The sequence below is a fragment of the Mobula birostris genome, chromosome 19 (assembly GCF_030028105.1).
Source record: "Mobula birostris isolate sMobBir1 chromosome 19, sMobBir1.hap1, whole genome shotgun sequence".
NCBI classification, from domain to species: domain Eukaryota; kingdom Metazoa; phylum Chordata; class Chondrichthyes; order Myliobatiformes; family Myliobatidae; genus Mobula; species Mobula birostris.
The window spans coordinates 10,056,412-10,075,545 of record NC_092388.1 but is presented as its reverse complement, the minus strand read 5'-3'; the positions used below and the strand labels follow the sequence as shown (position 1 = coordinate 10,075,545).

Genomic DNA, 19,134 nt, shown 5'->3' with positions numbered 1-19,134 from the left:
TCTGCTCCCATGGTTTCACATGACCCTGATCGGGAGTGGGTGGGGGGCTAAGCAGGTACCACACATTGCCCAAGGATGACCAGCAGGCTAGTGGAGGGAAGGAGCGTCGTACACCTCCTTTGGCAGAGATTTATCTCCATCCTGCCACCCATAGATTTTGTAATGTTATTATATTAATAATTCTGAATTTTGGAATCTGAAGTCAGTTGCTGTAACATAATGTCAAGTCATTGTGTCTTTGTGTTATCACTGAAAACAAATTTCATCTACATTTTTGCAAATATTATCACACCTGAGTTATCGTAAGCAATTCCAGAGATGAACCCTGGTTTTCTAAACTATTTTCTCTGAGTTTACAGTGAGGAACAGCATGGGAAAGCAATCAATTATCTATTTGCTTTCATGTACTTCTTCTTAGTGCAACATTTTCTGTCACTACTTTTGCTACTTCTGGTCTTTATTATATTCAGTTCCGATGCACCAATATAACGAATGAAAGATCTGGACCCTCCTGGTGTTTCCAGACTTGTGAAACATGGGCCCATCATCCATATAAAGTGCTCAATGCTCCCTATTCCATTCACTTAACGGTAGGTTTGCCCTCTTTCCTTGTGTAATTATACCTACATTATCCAAGAGCTGCTGGTTTCCCTCAATCTCTAGGCATTACCCCATTCTACTCAAAGTTGAAAGTAAATTTATTATCACAGTACATATATGTCACCATATACGATGATAAGATTCATTTTCTTACGATTCATTTTCTTGCAGACATTCACAGAAGAACAAAGAAACACAATAGAATCAATGAAAAACTGTACACAGACTGACAAACAACCAATGTGCAAAAGAAGACAAACTATGCAAATACCAAAACAATGAATAACAATAATAAGTAAAGAAATAATACTGAAAACATGCATTGTACACTGCTTGTAAGTAAATCCATAGATTATGGAATAAATTCAGCGTTGAGGTGAGTGAAGTTATCCATGCTGGTTCAGATGCCTGGTGGCTAAAGGGTAATAACTGCTCTTGAACCTGGTGGTGTGGGTCCTGAGGCTCCTGTACCTCCTTCCTGATGGCAGCAGTGAGAAGACAGCATGGCCTGAATGGTGAGGACCCTTGATGATGGATGGTATCTTCTTGAGGGAAAGCTCCTTGTAAACGTGCTCAACAGTGAAGAAGGTTTTTCCTGTAATGGACTGGGCCTCATCCACTACGTTTTGTAGGCTTTTCATACTTGGGCATGGGTGTTTCCATACCAGGCCATGAAGCAACCACTCTACTATCTATTTCCCAGCAACCAGAAGTTGTATGCAGCCTCATTTTAACCGGTGACTTGGGAACAGTCCTTTATGTGTTAAAAGGAACTACCAACTAGGTAAGAACAAAATAAAGAACGTTGCTAAGCACGGTACATTCTTTGTTGTACATTGTGTCTGTCTATGGTTATAGTCTCCCAAGAATTGCTCATAAAAAATACAATAGGTTGTCTAGGTTTCCTATTTTGGCAGAGGACCAGTGTCTCAGTAGTAAGGAAACATGGTTTGTGATTTTTGTTGGTAGTAACCTTGTTGAGATAAACAACGAGCATTGTATAGCTTTTAGATAAAAAATTAAAGAGGTAAAAAGAAACTTGCATTAGTTGTTGCATGATAAACCCGTAATGATTTTCCTTTTCTTTTGGTTCTATCTAAAAATATACTCAAATTCTCGAGTGTGAAAAGTGTCTGCGTATAAGTAAAACCATCTGCGTTACTGGCTGACTTAAAACACAACAGCATTTAGGAGTTGTCTCAGATTCTTGTCAGGTGACAATTTTGGGTTTTGCCATAATACAGTGCTGCAACTGCACAGAAAACATAGAAACAGCAAAAAAAAATCATGGATAGTGAAGAAAAAGAACTTAAAAATCCAAATTAGAAAATAAATATTCATTACACTGATGTTTAGGCTCCAATTCCAAAACACTGTCATAATTATGGCAATTAATGAAACCAGGCAATTACTGTACAAAGTGTGCCTGTGTAACTGACAGAAAACTTTCTGGTACAGTGTAAAAGGGCGCCCTCATGTGGCCACTGTTATCAGAGGCTGAGGACAAGTTGGGTACTAAAAACATTTGAACCTCAGTGGGAACCATTGTAACTGGCATTTACTATGTCAACACAGGTGGAGTAAATAATTGAGAAAATTAATTTAATTGAGAATGAAAATTGAAAATATAAAGGGTACTTGATATTTTGCCTGTTACAATGCCTTGCAAATGTCTGCAAGAAAATGAATCTTGAGGCAGTATATTGTGACATTTATAGTATATTGATAATGAATTTCCTTTTATTTTGATTATATCGAATTTGCACATTTAATAGGAAAGTCTAATTTCCATTTGGGTAACATTCCAGCATGTCACTCATCCAGGAAAGTGGTGGGTGTGTCAATTTTATTTGCAACATTAAACATTTGTTCAGACGTGCAATTTTCTCCACAGTGGAGTTTCTATTACTGTGGTAAGGAAGGCTGGGAGACTATTCTATGTTATTGTCAACCCAGGTACATGTAAAATGCTAACGTTCAGTTAGCCTGGACTGTCTGCTAGATGCAGGTGATTTGAGGAAACAGCAGACAAGACGGCATTTACGTAGTAATAGAGATAAAGATTTGAATGGTCACAGATCTCTCAGTGGGTGAGCATCTGGGGGACAGTGACCACCGCTCCCTGGCCTTCAGCATTGTCATGGAAAAGCATACAATCAGAGAGGACAGGAAAATTTTTAATTGGGGAAGGGCAAATTATGAGGCTATAAGGCTGGAACTTGCGGGTGTGAATTGGGATGATGTTTTTGCAGGGAAATGTACTATGGACATGTGGTCGATGTTTAGTGATCTCTTGCAGGATTTAGGGATAAATTTGTCCCGGTGAGGAAGATAATGAATAATCTAGTCAGGTGGAAGAAGGCAGCATACATGAGGTTCAGGAAGCAAGGATCAGATGGGTCTATTGAGGAATATAGGGTAACAAGAAAGGAGCTTAAGAAGGGGTTGAGAAGAGCAAGAAGGGGGCATCAGAAGGCCTTGGTGAGTAGGGTAAAGGAAAACCCCAAGGCATTCTTCAATTATGTGAAGAAGAAAAGGATGACAGGAGTGAAGGTAAGCCCGATTAGAGAGAAAGGTGGGAAGTTGTGCCTGGAGGCTGTGGAAGTGAGCGAGGTCCTCAATGAATACTTCTCTTCGGTATTCACCAATGAGAGGGAACTTGATGACGGTGAGGACAATATGAGTGAGGTTGATGTTTTGGAGCATGGTGATATTAAGAGAGAGGGGAGTTATTAAAATACATTAGGACGGATAAGTCCCCGGGGCCTGACGGAATATTCCCCAGGCTGCTCCATGAGGCGAGGGAAGAGATTGCTGAGCCTCTGGCTAGGATCTTTATATCCTTGTTGTCTACGGGAATGGTACCAGAGGATTGGAGGGAGGCGAATGTTGTCCCCTTGTTCAAGGAAGGTAGTTGGGATAGTCCGGGTAATTATAGACCAGTGAGCCTTACGTCTGTGGTGGGAAAGCTGTTGGAAAGGATTCTTAGAGATAGGATCTCTGGGCATTTAGAGAATCATGGTCTGATCAGGGACAGTCAGCATGGCTTTGTGAAGGGCAGATCGTATCTGAGTTCTTTGAGGAGGTGACCAGGCATATAGATGAGGGTGGTGCAGTGGATGTGATCTATATGGATTTTAGCAAGGCATCTGACAAGGTTCCACACGTTAGACTTATTCAGGAAGTCAGAAGGCATGGGATCCAGGGAAGTTTGGCCAGGTGGATTCAGAATTGGCTTGCCTGGAGAAGGCAGAGGGTTGTGGTGGAGGGAGTACATTCGGATTGGAGGGTTGTGACTAGTGGTGTCCCACAAGGATCGGTTCTGGGACCTCTACTTTTCGTGATTTTTATTAACGACCTGGACGTGGGGGTAGAAGGGGGTAGGTTGGCAAGTTTGCAGACAACACAAAGGTTGGTGGTGTTGTAGATAGTGAAGAAGATTGTTGAAGATTGCAGAGAGACATTGATAGGTTGCAGAAGTGGCAGATGGAGTTCAACCCGGAGAAGTGTGAGGTGGTACACTTTGGAAGGACAAACTCCAAGGCAGAGTACAAAGTAAATGGCAGGATACTTGGTAGTGTGGAGGAGCAGAGGGATCTGGGGGTACATGTCCACAGATCCCTGAAAGTTGCCTCACAGGTAGATAGGGTAGTTAAGAAAGTTTATGGGGTGTTAGCTTTCATAAGTCGAGGGATAGAGTTTAAGAGTTACGATGTAATGATGCAGCTCTATAAAACTCTGGTTAGGCCACACTTGGAGTACTGTGTCCAGTTCTGGTCGCCTCACTATAGGAAGGATGAGGAAGCATTGGAAAGGGTACAGAGGAGATTTACCAGGATGTTGCCTGGTTTAGAGAGTATGCATTATGATCAGAGATTAAGGGAGCTAGGGCTTTACTCTTTGGAGAGAAGGAGGATGAGAGGAGACATGATAGAGGTATACAAGATATTAAGAGGAATAGATAGAGAGGATAGCCAGCGCCTTTTCCCCAGAGCACCACTGCTCAATACCAGGGGACATGGCTTTAAGGTAAGGGGTGGGAAGTTCAAGGGGGATATTAGAGGAAGGTTTTTTACTCAGAGAGTGGTTGGTGCGTGGAATACACTGCCTGAGTCAGTGGTGGAGGCAGATACACTAGTGAAGTTTAAGAGACTACTAGACAGGTATAAGGAGGAATTTAAGGTGGGGGGGTTATATGGGAGGCAGGGTTTGAGAGTTGGCACAACAATGTACTGTGCTGTACTGTTCTATGTTCTATGAGATAATAAATAAGCCATGGTGGAATGGTGGGAGTAACTTGATGGGCCGAACAAACTCTGCTATGTGCTGACCTGAGGCCGAAGCTGTGGTTGTGGCCTGCCACAGCTGCTCTGGGCTTTGTATCTGAGGACTCACTTTTGCTCTAAGTGCTATTTGTTTACTTTAATTGCTTGTACGATATGTTCTTTTTTTCTCTCCCTGCACATTGGGTTTTTGACTGTCTTCTTTTTTAAAATGGGTTCCTTTGGGTTTCTTTTTGTGGCTGTCTGTAAGGAGACAAATCTCAAGATTGTATGATGTGTACGTTCTTTGATAATAAATCTACCTTGAACTTCGAATAGCCCAACTCTGATCCTCTGTCTTAACAGTCTTATGGTCTTATTAAAAAGAAGTCAAGCTCTTGGAAATGAAAAGTCCCTCTTGCTTCCCCACAACAAGCCCACTGCCCAGAGTCACTCACCTATATCAGAAGTGGAGGACTGATCACACAGGCCACAGACTATGACAAAAGGCACTGTTGCAGATGGGTATCTGCCTTCTGGCAAAGGTTGGAACTGATTCTGACATTCAGAGGCATTTAAAAGCTACTAAAATTGATGTAAGAGATTCAAATTAATAAAAAGATTTAAGCACTTAGAAATAACTAACACATTAATTTAAAGTACTGCAGGAACGTAAGACATAGAGCAGGATTAGGCCTCTCCACCCATCAAGTCTGTTCCCCCATTCAATCATGGCTGATTGATTTTCCTGCTCAACCCCATTCTCATGCCTTATCTCTGTAATCCATTAACGCCCTTACTAATCAAAACTTTTCAACCTTCGCTTTAAGTACACCCACTGACTCCACAGATGCACGTGGCAATGAATTCCAGAGATTCACCACTGTCTGGCTGAAGAAATTCCTACTCATCTCTGTTCTAAAGGGATGTCCTTGAATTCCCCATCCTTGTGCCCCCTGCCCCTAGACACCCCCCACTATTGGTAACATCCTTTCCACATCCACTACTTATAAATTTGCAATTGATTTTTGCTTCCCAATCAGTAAACTGAGAATCGTTATTGAAATAACTGTGGACCACAATACTTCAGCAGCAAAACTGGTGTCAATTAGAGGACTTTATGGTAAGTCTGTCAACCCTGTGTAGTGGTAGATATGGGATTGCTTCCATAGGATGTCTGAACGATAATTTAAGTGCCAGGCCGAATCAGAAAGCTTGGGTACAGGCCGAATTGAGGGGGTAGGGTCCAGGCTCCAGAGCATATCAAACTGACTGAACCCAAAGTTTGGGCGATGACTTTGGGCGCGGGGCCAGATTGTAAAGGTCAGGGTGCCGGGACCGGAGGTGAGGGACAGACCGGTTCAGCTTGCTGCTCTGCTCTGCGCTGAGCTAAGGTTGGACTCTCTTTGCGGACTTTGGTTCAGAACGCTATTTGCTTGCCTTTAATTGTTTGCATGATTTGTTTTTTTTTTACTCTTTGCACATTGGGTGTTTGAAATGCTTTTTTTCACGGGTTCTTTTGGGTTTATTGGTTCAAGGCTGTCTGTTAGGAGAAAAATCTCAAGGTTGTATCATGTATATTTACTTTGATAATAAATGTACTCTGAACTTTGTGCCTGCCAAGTCGTGGCGCTATACAGTCTCTGATAAGCCCTTACCTCTGTTGCAAAATGGTTCACCCCGGTAGTTCCCTCCTGTTAGCCAGCAGACTTTGAAATGTAGTTGTCTTCTTGTAATCAATCCATAATATAGATCTCTACAAGTGAAGTGGAAGTTTATAGCTCACTCATGATTTTAAATCAGTGACCTCAGTTAGAAGTCAACATATTAAAATGCTCGGTGGAAAAGATTTCTGCTTGCCTTCAGATACCTTTATGCTTGAATAGCCAACCGGCACTAAAGAGAAGTCAGTTGGGCAAGATGCCACGTGACGAATAGCTCCTGTGTAACTATGAATCAAAAGGAAGTCAGTGGAACCAAAATGTGTACAGTGATCTAAAGTAAACTGTAGAACAATTAGCCAACAAGTTGATGCTGTTTTACATCAAGCACTAAACATGAACTTCATTTATAAACAAAACCCTGATTAAAAAGAAATAATACAGTTCATATTGCTAACAATAAAAAAATTAATTCAAATTGCCATTCCAGTTAAGGCACGTCAGTCCACGGCCTCCTCTTGTGCCAAGATGAGGCCACCCTAAGGATGGGTGAGCAACACCTTATATCCTGTCCGGGTCACCTCCAACCTGATGGCATGAATATTGACTTCTCCTTCCGATAAACATTTTTTTCCTTCCCCTCTTCTTCTATCCCCACTCTGGCCTCTTACTTCTTCTCACCTGTCTATCACTTCCCCTTGGGTCACCTCCTCCTTTCCTTTCTCCTATGGTCCACTCTCCTCTCATTCAGGTTCCATCCATTCCAGCCCTTTATCTTTCTCACCCATCTGGCTTCACCTATCATCTTCTCACTATCCTCCTTCCCCTCCCCCCCACCTTTTTTATTCTGGCATCTTCCCCCTCTTTCCAGTTGCGAAGAAGTCTTGGGACCAAATGTCAACTGTTTATTCATTTCCATAGATGCTGCCTGACCTGATGAGTTGCTCCAGCATTTTATGTGTGTCGCTTTGGATTTCCAGCATCTGCAGACTTCTCGTGTTTAAAAATTAACCTTACCTATCCAAACAAAATTCATCAAGTAATGTTCAGAAACTCTAAGTCAGATCACATACTATACCAAACAATATTCAGTACAAACATGCACAAAGCAACAGGAAGAGACTTTTTCCCAGGGCGTAAATTGCTAATATGAACGGTGCATAATTTTAAAGTGACTGGAGGAAAGTATACGGGAGATGTCAGAGGTAAGTTTTATCTTCTTACACGAAGAGTGGTGGGTATGTGAAACGTACTGCTGGGGGCGATGGTACATCAGGGACATGTAAGAGACTCAAAAAGGCACATGGATGATAGAAAAATGGAGCACTATGTAAGAGAGAAGGGTTAGATTAATCTTAGAGTAAGTTAAGAGGTCAGCACATCGTGGGCCAAAGGGCCTGTACTTTGCTGTGCTGTTCTATGTTCCAATGGTAAGATTCATATCAGTTAATTTATTCAGTTTGCTTCACAATTTTCCTTACCGAGAAGAAAAGAAAGCAGGCAAAAGAGCACGGAGCTTCAGTGAACCCAAATACCATTATTCGTTAACAGAGTACAAACCGTCCTGCACCTTTGAGACTTCAGTTCACATCACAAATATGTTATAACAATGAATACTTGGTGTTTATAATGGTTCAGGTGATTCAACATATACAAAAATGAATTATCCAGGACAGCAACACGTGGGAGTATGACTCATGAAGCAAATAGCTAGAAAATGGCAGTTCCAGCAGCAGAATACAATTCCAGAGGAGTAGCCCAGCAGTGAGTGCAAAGAAACTCAATGGCATTCCTAAAGGACCCTGCATCTGAATAAGTCTTTCTAACTAAATCTGGACTGGCATCTCTAAACAAGTTTTGGACCTATTATAGATTGCTTTTCACTTAAAATATTGGCATATTCACACTTGGACTGAAGGTCAAATTTTTTTAAAGACTGTGGAGTGGAAAAATTCTTTACACTGCATTTAGAAATTGTAAGTTGAAATGCACATTATAAATTGAAATTGTAACATATAAGTTATGTTCTAAGTTAAAATTATAACGTAGACAACTTTTTGATAATGTGGAAGGATGCCTTTTCATTTTTAAATACAAAAATGAAATGAAAAGGTCTTGCCACATCAACCAAAAAGATTGATATGTTATTTATTCACCACATTTAACAGCACAGGTACAGAATCCTGATTATATAATAGACATTTCTCAATTAATGAATCAGCCTTTCATCCTCCCCACAACCAAAGCCCATTTCTACCTACCAGTAAATCAGGTTGTGTTACTTCTGTCTTACTTGCTGCACCCACACTGGAGTGACAGCCTTCCATGCAGCAAAGGTGGTGATAGACAAGGAGACAAAGGTGTGGCTGCCAGCAGAGCCTAAGATCTTCTTAAGTATTGCCAGGAAAATTAGGTAATTTACTATCTGTGAACTGCTACTTTCACCATCGTGAATTTTCCACCCTTCTGCAAACATAAATTTGACAAAAAAATCTCTGATTGAGTACAGAAAAGCTGGTAAGTATATAGCAGTAAGGTTTAAAATTTCGAAAGTAGGTCAAGTCCACTATATATAAAGTGGTTTCACAAAACTGCATACTTTCTTTTGTGGTGAATGTTCGAAGACAGCACAAACCATTCACGAGGAATTTGTACAAAAGAACTCATCTTACCTGTTAACATAACTAAGAGCGACATAGGTTGGTTGTTGCAGTTCCTGTTTCTCTAACACCCGTGGATCAGTATCTGCAGGGGAATAAAAGAGTGCACAGACTTGTGAACAATAGTCCAAGTTAATAGAATAAAGTCCGGAGAAAAACGACATTAAGATTAAACACTGCTTAGCATTCAAGTAATGTACATTTTATAGCAAGTTACAACAACTTAGTAAATAATGAGGTTAGCCCTCCACCATTGAGGACATCCTCAAGAGGCAGTGCCTCAAGGTAGCGGAATCTATTATTAAGAACTCTCACCATCTGTGACATGCCCTCTTCCTGTTACTGCCATCAAGGAGGAGGTATAGTTCAAAACTCAAAGTAAATTTATTATCAAAAGTCATATATTTCATGATATACAAACCTGTGATTCATTTTCTTGCGGGCATACTCAATAAATCTATAATAGAGTAACAATCATAATAGATTCAGTGAAAGACTGCACCAACTTGGGCGTTCAATTAGTGTGCAAAAGACACAAACTGCGCAAATACAAAAAGAAAGAAATAATAAAAAATAAATAAGCAGTCATTATTGAGATCATGAGATGAAGAGTCTTTGAAAGGAGTCCATAGGTAGTGGGAACATTTCAATGATGCGCAAGTGAAGTCGAGTTCAAGAGCCTGATAGTTGAGGGGTAATAACTGTTCCTGAACCTGGTGGTGCGAGTCCTGAGGCTCCTGTGCTTCTTCCTGATGGCAACAGTGAGAAGATGTTAGTGCCCTGGGTGCTGGAGATCCCTGATGATGGATGCTGCTTTCCTGCACTGTTTTCATGTAGATGTGCTCAATAGGGGGGAGGGCTTTACCTGTAATGGACTGGGCTATATCCACTATTTTGAATAGGATTTCCCGTTCAAGGGCAATGGTGTTTCTATACATGGTTGTGATGCAGCCAGTGAACATACTCACCAATACACATCTATAGAAGCTTGTCAAAGTTTTAGATGACATGCCAGACCTTCACAAACTCTTATGCTGCCGTGCTTTCTTCATAATTGCCCAGGACAGGTCCTCTGAACTGATTAACTGTCATGGCGTAGCACATCACACAAACCAATCTTCCATCCTTGGACTCACTTTACACCGCATGCTGACGGAGCAGTGCTGCCAGGATAATCAAGGACACAACCCACCCAGCCAACACACTTTTCGTCCCTCTTCCCTCCAGGAAAAGGCTCAAGATCTTGAAGACTCGTACGGCCAGATTTGGGAACAGCTTCTTTCCATCTCTGGTAAGACTGCTGAACGGATCCTGACCCGGATCTGGGCCGTACCCTCCAAATATCTGGACCTGCCTCTCAGTTTTTTTGCACTACCTCACTTTCCATTTTCTATTTATAAATTGATATATTATGATTTATAATTTAAAATTTTAATATTTACTATCGATTTGTGCTCCAGGGAGCGGGAAGCGCAGAATCAAATATCGCTGTGATGATTGTACATTCTAGTATCAACTGTTTGGCGACAATAAAGTATAAAGTATAACAACAAATTTTTTGTCATATACACTCAGTGGCCAATTTATTAGGTACAGGAGTTATCTAATAAAGTGGCCTTCTGCTGCTGTAGCCCATCCAGTTCAAGGTTCGATGTGTTGTGTGTTCAGAGATGTTCTTCTGCACAGCACTGTTGTACCAGCAGTTACTTGAGATACAGTCACCTTCCTGGCAGCTTGAACCAATCTGGTCATTCTCCTCTGACCTTTCTCACTAACAAGGCATTTTTGTCCCCAGAACTACCATTTACTAGATCTTTTTTTGCACCATTCTCACTAAACTCTAGAGACCGTTAGGTGTGAAAATCAACTGCCTTTTCCTCCCAAAGATGCTGCCAGACTCTCTGAGTTCCTCCAGCATCTTGTTGCTATCAATATCTCTCTCTTGTGTTTCTGATTATAAACAGTGTGAGGTTTTCAATAAAATCATTGCCTTGCTGTTATTTCCTGTATTAACTGCTGGGTAGCTGATAACTTAAAATACTTTCTTTTTTCTTGCACAAGAATAAAATAAATAGGAACAGGAGTAGGCTATCTGGCCAATCATGCCTGCTCTGCCATTTTAGGTCAATTCTTTGTCAGGAATGAAAAAAAAGGAGATAGCCAGTACAAAAAGGAGGAGCAAGAGCTGGCAGGGAACAAGTGGAAAAAGAGAAAATCTGCAGATGCTAGAAATCCAAACAACACAGACAAAATGCTGGAGGAACTCAGCAGGCCAGCAGCATCTATGAAAAAAAAGTACAGTCGGCGTTTTGGGCTGAGACCCTTCGGTAGGACTGCAGGGAAAAGATGAGGAGTAGATTTAAAGGTGGCAGGAAGGGAGAGATAAACACCAGGTGATAGTTGAAACCCGGAGGGAAGGGATGAAGTAAGGAGCTGGGAAATTGATTGGTTGAAGAGATCCAGGGCTGGAGAAGACAGAGTCTGATTGGAGAGGGCAGAAGGTCATGGAAGAAAGAAAAGGAGGGAGGAGCACCAGAGGGAGGTGATGGGCAGGCAAGGAGAAAAGGTGAGGAAGGGAAAAGGGGATGGGGAATGGTGAAGGGGGTGGGCATTACTGGAAGTTCAAGAAATCGATATTCATGCCATCAGATTAGAGGCTACCCAGATGGAATATAAGGTGTTGTTCCTGAGTACGGTCATATCGCAACAGTGGAGGCCATAGGTGGACATATCGGAATGGGAATGGGAAGTGGAATTAAAATGGGTGGCCACTGGGAGATCCCTCTTCTTCTGGCGGATGGAGCTTGGTGAAGCGGTCTCCCAATCTACGTCGGGTCTCGCCAATATACAGGAGGCCACGCTGGGAGCACCGGACACAGTATATGACCCCAACAGACTCACAGGTGAAGTGTCACCTCACCTGGAAGGACTGTTTGGGATCCTGAATGGTAATGAAGGAGGAGGTATAGGAGCAGGTGTAGCTTGCAAGGTTAAGTGCCAGGAGGGAGATCAGTAGGGAGGGACAAATGGACAAGAGAGCCTTTTAGGGAGCTATCCCTGTGGAAAGTTGGGGGGGGGGAGAGCGGGAAAGGTGCTTAGTGGTGGGTTCCCATTGGAGTTGGTGGAAGTTCCAGAGAATTATATATGGACCCGGAGGCTAGTGGGGTGGTAGGTGAGGACAAAAGGAACCCTATCCTCTTACAGGTGAATCCAGGTGAGAAGGCAATGACAGACAGGTGGTGGGGGTGGGGAGAGAGACAGAATGATGTAAGAATCTGGTGAGGTGATAGGTGGAAGTGACAAAGGGCTGAAGAAGATGGAATCTGATAGAAGAGAATAAACTATGGAATAAAGGGAAGGAGGAAGGGAGGGGAATAGGAGAGAGAAATGAGTAGGCGATGGGCAAATTGAGGAGGAAAGAGATGGGGCAATACGGCCAGAGGGACAAGGGAAAAAAAGGGTAGGACAGAGGTGAGGGGTTACTGGAAGTGAGGGAAATGTCTATCTTAAAGATGACTTGAAAGTTCTTATGACCACCTTACTACCAAAGCAAATAAAGTCAGTTGACATACAAGGGGTGATTGATAAGTTCATGGCCTAAGGTAGAAGGAGTCAATTTTAGAAAACCTAGCACATTTATTTTTCAACATAGTCCCCTTCTACATTTACACACTTAGTCCAGCGGTCGTGGAGCATACGGATCTTGGACCTCCAGAAAGTGTCCACAGCAGGGGTGATTTATAAGTTTGTGGCCTAAGGTAGAAGGAGATGAGTTATTAACCTCAAACTTTCTGCATAATCACTCTAAGAGTTGACCTGCATGTGCATGTAAGGAGAGCTGTATAACTCATCTGCTTCTACCTTAGGCCACAAACTTATCAATCACCCATCTGTGGACACTTTCTGGAGGTCCAAGATCCGTATAGTCCACGACCGCTGGACTAAGTGTGTACATGTAGGAGGGGACTATGTTGAAAAATAAATGTGCTAGGTTTTCTAAAATTGACCCCTTCTACCTTAGGCCACGAACATATCAATCACCCCTTGTATAATGTGAAAGAATGACTACAGATGCCTCCTTTGCTATATTTTATATGCTGCCAATTTTAAACTTCAACCTGATGGGCCTTTGATTTAATATAATGTTTAAAAACCAGGCTGGCTGATGCTACAGCACACCACTGCTACACTGATTTTTATAGTACAGACTCTGTACCTGAACTTAAAACACTTTTACTGGGAGGCAACAGCAGTACCAAATGACAAAAAAGGTAAAATATTCTGATATTATAGCCACTTTACAATTAATACTATATGGGAGGTAAAGGTTAGATTGATCTTAGAGTAGGCTGAAAAGTCGGCACAAGGCTGTGGGCCGAAGGGCCTGTGCCTAAAATGCTCTAATTGTTTTATAAAGAAATTTGCCTGACAATAACTTTCTTTTCAAGATTCATGTAAAAAAATCTTTAAATAAAATATTCTATTTCTTCAGCTCTTCCAATTGAGGTTAAAGAGAATTGAAATGCAAGACAAAATGCGGAAATATATTTCCATGAATAAATGCATGACAATAAAAATTCTCCCAATTGTGCTCACTTCGGTTTGTCATCAGGTTTCTGAAATATCTTGTTATTAAAGGTATAAATCAAATATGTAAACTTGTCATCTATTATTATGCTACAGATTTTGCTGTCAGCAGTCAAGGGAAGATTTTCACTCGTTGTCCCCAGCTGCTCCCAAAGTGGAACAGTCCTTGGAAGTCTGGTCTTGCATCATTTATTTGAGTTTGCTGCCCTCTATGGGGGAACTGTAGAATCAGTAATGAGCTCAGTAATCAGCAAGGCAGAATCAGAATTAGAATCAAGTTTAATATCACTGGCATATGTTGTGAAAACAGAGGGAAAAAAATTCAACCAATTATAAAACTCTTAAGAGGAAACAATGAATAAAAAAAGGGGGAAATTAAAATTATATTTTAAGTATTATATAGAAAATGAAAGACATAAGACAATGAGCAGAATTAGGCCATTTGGCTGGTCAAGTCTACTCCACCATTTAATCACGGCTGATCCTTTTCTTCCCCTCCTCAACCCCGTTGTCCAGCCTTCCCTCCGTAACCTTTGATGCTGTGTCTAGTCAAGAACCCATCAATCTCTGCCTTAAATACTCCCAACAACCTGTGGTAGCAGACACCAACAAAATCAACAAACTCATTCGTAAGGACAGTGATGTTGTGGAGATGGAACTGGACTCTCTCATGGTGGTGTCTGAAAAGAGGATGCTGTCTAAGTTGCATGCCATCTTGGTCAATGTCTCCCATCCACTACATAATGTACTGGGTGGGCACCGGAGTACATTCAGCCAGAGACTCATTCCTCCGAGATGCAGCACAGAGCGTCATAGGAAGTCATTCCTGCCTGTGGCCATCAAACTTTACAACTCCTCCCTTGGAGGGTCAGACACCCTGAGCCGACAGGCTGGTCCTGGACTTATTTCATAATTTACTGGCATAATTTACATATTTCTATTTAACTATTTATGGTTCTATTACTATTTATTATTTATGGTGCAACTGTAACGAAAACCAATTTCCCCCAGGACCAATAAAGTATGACTATGACTATAACAAATTCCATAAATTCACCCCCACCCCCCCATGGCTAAAGAAATTTCTCCGCATCTCTGTTTTAAATGGATGTCCCTCTATCTTGAGGCTGTGCCCTCTGGTCCTAAACTCCCTCACCATGGGAAACCATCCTTTCCACGTCTACTCAGTCTAGGCCATTAAACATTCGAAAGGTTTCAATGAGATTCTCCTCATCTTCCTAAATTCCCAGACCCACAAGGGTGTTCAGCACAAGGCCTCACAGGTTCCTTTGCAACTCAGATTTTTGGATTTTCTCCTTGTTTAGAAAATAGTCTGTCCATTTATTTCTACTACCAAAATGCATGACCAAGAGTTTTCCAACATTGTATTTCATTTGCCACTTTCCTGCCCTATCTCCTAATCTAAGTCCTTCTGCAGCCTACCTGCTTGCTCAACACTACCTGCTCCTCCACTAATCTTCATATCATCTGCAAACTTGGCAACAAAGACATCTATCCCATCATCTAAATCTTTTATATACAGCATAAGAAGAACACCCAACACCGACCCTTGTGGAACACCACCAGTCACTGGCAGCCAACCAGAAAAGGATCCTTTTATTCCCACTTGCTGCCTCCTGCCAATCAGTCAATGCTCTAACCATGCTAGTAACTTTTCTGTAATACCATGAGTTCTTAGCTTAGTAAGCAGCCTCATGTGTGGCACCTTGTCAAAGGTCTTCTGAAAGTCCAAATATACAACATCCATGACATCTCCTTTATCTATCCTATTGTAATCTCCTCAAGAATTCCAACCGGTTTATCAGGCAAGATTTTCCCTTAATGAAGCCATGTTGATTTTGTCCTATCTTGCCCTGTGTCATGAAGTACTCCATAACCTCATCCTTAACAATTGACTCCAACACCTTCCCAACCACTGACATCAGGCTAACTGGTCTATAACTTCTTTCCCGCTGCCTTCCTCCTTTCTTAAAGAGTGGAGTGACATTTACAATTTTCCAGTCCTCTGGCACCATGCCAGAGTCCAATGATTTATTGAAAGATCATTGCTAATGCCTCCATTATCTCTACTGCTACCTCTTTCAGAACCCTAGGGTGCAGTTCACCCGGTCCAGGTGACTTATGTACCCTTAAGTTTTTCAGCTTTTTGAGCACCTTCTCCCTTGTAATAGTAACTTACTCACTTCTCTTCCTTCACACACTACAACATCTGGCATACTGCTAGTGTCTTCCACAGTGAAGACTGATGCAAAATACTCATTTAGTTCATCTGCTATCTCCTTGTCCCTTGTTATTATTTCTCTAGCTTCATTTTCTAGCGGTCCTATATTCACTCTCATCTCTCTTATTTTTTTACATACTTGAAAAAGCTTTTACTATCCACTTTGATATTGTTTGCTAGCTTGCTTTCATATTTCATCTCTTCCCTTCTAATGATTCTTCTAGTTGCTCTCCGTAGGTTTTTAAAAGCTTCCCAATCTTCTGTCTTCCTGCTAATTTTTGCATTGTTGTACGCTCTCTCTTTTGTTTTTACATTAGCTTTGACTTCCCTTGTCAGCCACAGTTGTACTATTTTGCCATTTGATTAAGAGATTATCTTTGACATGAGATTAAGTCAAAGATATAAACAAGCAAAACATAAAAACATAAAAAAGAGAAAAACATGAAATTATATAAGAGAGCAAGGTATATACCTATATACTGGATTACACACTCAAAATGCTGGAGGAACTCAGCAGGTCAGGCAGCATCTATGGAAGGAAATGAACAGTTGACGTTTCAGGCCAAGACTCTTCTTCAGGACTCCTATTTATGCCTCCATGATGATGCCTACGTACTGAGCTCCTCCAGAATTTTCTGTGTGCTTTGTGTCTGAATTTCCAGCATCTGCAGAATCTCTTGTGCTCATACATGGGATGCTTTTCTTTCAAAATAACATTTGAAATGTTAACTCTCCTTCAAGGGGTCAAGAAACCAGATATAAATAATTCTTCAGAATCTGACAGTAATTATGGCTTACAATGATATTCCTGAGAGGTTCAGTTCTAGGTATTTCATTGCCATTTATTTCACCCCATTACTTTTGAGTATCTGTCAGTGTCAAAGAGAATAAGGACAAGGAGAATAGGATATCCTGTAGTTGAACGATTCAGAACACTCCCAGTACTCTAACGATAGCTGGATTATTTGTCCCTTCACCCTTCTATCCTTTTATCCTCCACTCCTCATTACATGCATTATCAGCCTCACATTTATGGAAGAAAAATGCAGGAACCTTGTATAATTAAAAACTTCCTTCACTGTCCATTCCCTAATCAACACTAACTTCTCATTCCCTTGATTTGATTTCAAAGTCAAAGTTGAGTTTCTGGTCAAGTGCAATGAAAAACGTACTTGCAGCAGCATCACAGGCACATAACATCATAAACTTTGATCATGGCTACTTCATATTTTCAATATGAGGCAACATTCACTAATCCCCCCACCCCATAATATCTTTCAACAGGCCAGCGATTCAGCAGGTAAATCAATTTTTACATTTTCCTTCTTTCCCCATTGCCAGATATCTTGTTACCTTGTCTTGAATATCTGAATTTATAACTTATTTCCCCATCTGGAAAATGCAGCCATGCTCTCAACTGCTTCTGAATTCCAGAGGAGAAAGCGAAAACTGAAGCTAATAAGAGTTAAAGATGGTGCCAGTGATTGTCAGCAACTCTCTGTGGACTGCAGATAGCCACAGGCAAAGCCGCCCCAACCACTGAGCATATCTACATGAAACGCTGTTGCAGGAAAGTAGCATCCATCAACAGGGAGCCTCACTACCTGGGACTTGCTCTCTTTTCGCTGCTGCCATCAGAAGGTACAAGAGCCTCAGGACCCACACCACCAGATACAGGAACAGTTACTACCCCTCAACTATCAAGACCTGAACCAGAGGGGATAACTTGACTCGACTTCACTTGCCCCATCATTGAAATGTTCCCACAACCAATGGAGTCACTTTCAAGGACTCTTCATCTCATGTTCTCGATGTTTATTGGTTATTTATTTATTATTATTATTTCTTCTTTTTGTATTTACATACAGTGGCATGCAAAGGTTTGGGCACCCCGGTCAAGATTTCTGTTACTGTGAATAGCTAAGCGAGAAAAAGATGAACTGATTTCCAAAAGGCATAAAGTTAAAGATGACACATTTCTTTAATATTTTAAGCAAGAAAACTTTTTTATTTCCATCTTTTACAGTTTCAAAATAACAAAAAAGGAAAAGGGGCTGAAGCAAAAGTTTGGGCACCCTGCATGGTCAGTACTTAGTAACACCCCCTTTGGCAAGTACCACAGCTTGTAAACACTTTTTGTAGCCAGCTATGAGTCTTTCAATTCTTGTTGGAGGGATTTTCACCCATTCTTCCTTGCAAAAGGCTTCTAGTTCTGTGAGATTCTTGGGCTGTCTTGAACGCACTGCTCTTTTGAGGTCTATCCACAGATTCTCAATGATGTTTAGGTCAGGGGACTGTAAGGGCCATGGCAAAACCTTCAGCTTGCACCTCTTGAGGTAGTCCATTGTGGATTTTGAGGTGTGTTTAGGTTCATTCTCCTGTTGTAGAAGCCATCCTCTTTTCATCTTCGGCTTTTTTACAGACGGTATGATGTTTGCTTCCAGAATTTGCTGGTATCTAATTGAATTCATTCTTCCCTCTACCAGTAAATGTTCCCCGTGCCACTGGCTGCAACACAAGCCCAAAGCATGATCGATCTACCCCCGTGCTTAACAGTTGGAGAGGTGTCCTTTTCATGAAATTCTGCACCCTTTTTTCTCCAAACATACCTTTGCTCATTGCGGACAAAAAGTTCCATTTTAACCTCATCAGTCCACAGGACTTGTTTCCAAAATGCATCAGACTTGTTTAGATGTTCCTTTGAACCTTTTGAATAAAACTTCTTGGCTGCAATGAGCAAAGGTATGTTTGGAGAAAAAAGGGTGCACTATTTCTCTCTTGCATTATTTATTTATTTTCTAATGTTAGCTTATTTTTTTAATATCTTGTACTGTACTGCTGCCACAAAACAACAAATCTCATGCAGAAGCTGTTCCTAAAGTGTTGAGTGTGGATCTTCAGGCTCTTGTAGCTCCATCCCGATGACAGTGATGAGAAGAGGGCGTGTTCCGGATGGTGAGGTCCCTAATGATACCAGCACTGCACGTTCTCTGTGGCTGTTATACTTTACTCTGTATTTTTTTTTGTTTACCTTGATAAGCTTATTTGTCACATTGTGCATTAAAACATACACGACCCACATCAACGACTGAGATGTGCTGAGGGCAGTTCTCAAGTGTAGC

The 19,134-nt window shown here is 41.4% G+C and overlaps 1 protein-coding gene across 5 annotated transcripts in view; it reads right to left on the bottom strand.

The window, feature by feature from the left end:
- Window positions 1–19,134, bottom strand: part of jazf1b (JAZF zinc finger 1b) — a 249,902-nt gene that overhangs the window by 132,782 nt on the left and 97,986 nt on the right. For 2 of the 5 annotated variants that reach the window (XM_072283203.1, XM_072283208.1), the window contains exon 2: window positions 9,196–9,268. In XM_072283203.1, coding sequence (XP_072139304.1) covers window positions 9,196–9,268 — 73 coding nt within the window. Of the gene's footprint in view, window positions 1–6,520; window positions 6,619–6,732; window positions 6,812–7,456; window positions 7,541–8,784; window positions 8,965–9,195; window positions 9,269–19,134 lie in introns of those variants that run through there. The other 3 variants (XM_072283206.1, XM_072283207.1, XM_072283205.1) reach the window with 3 other exon arrangements.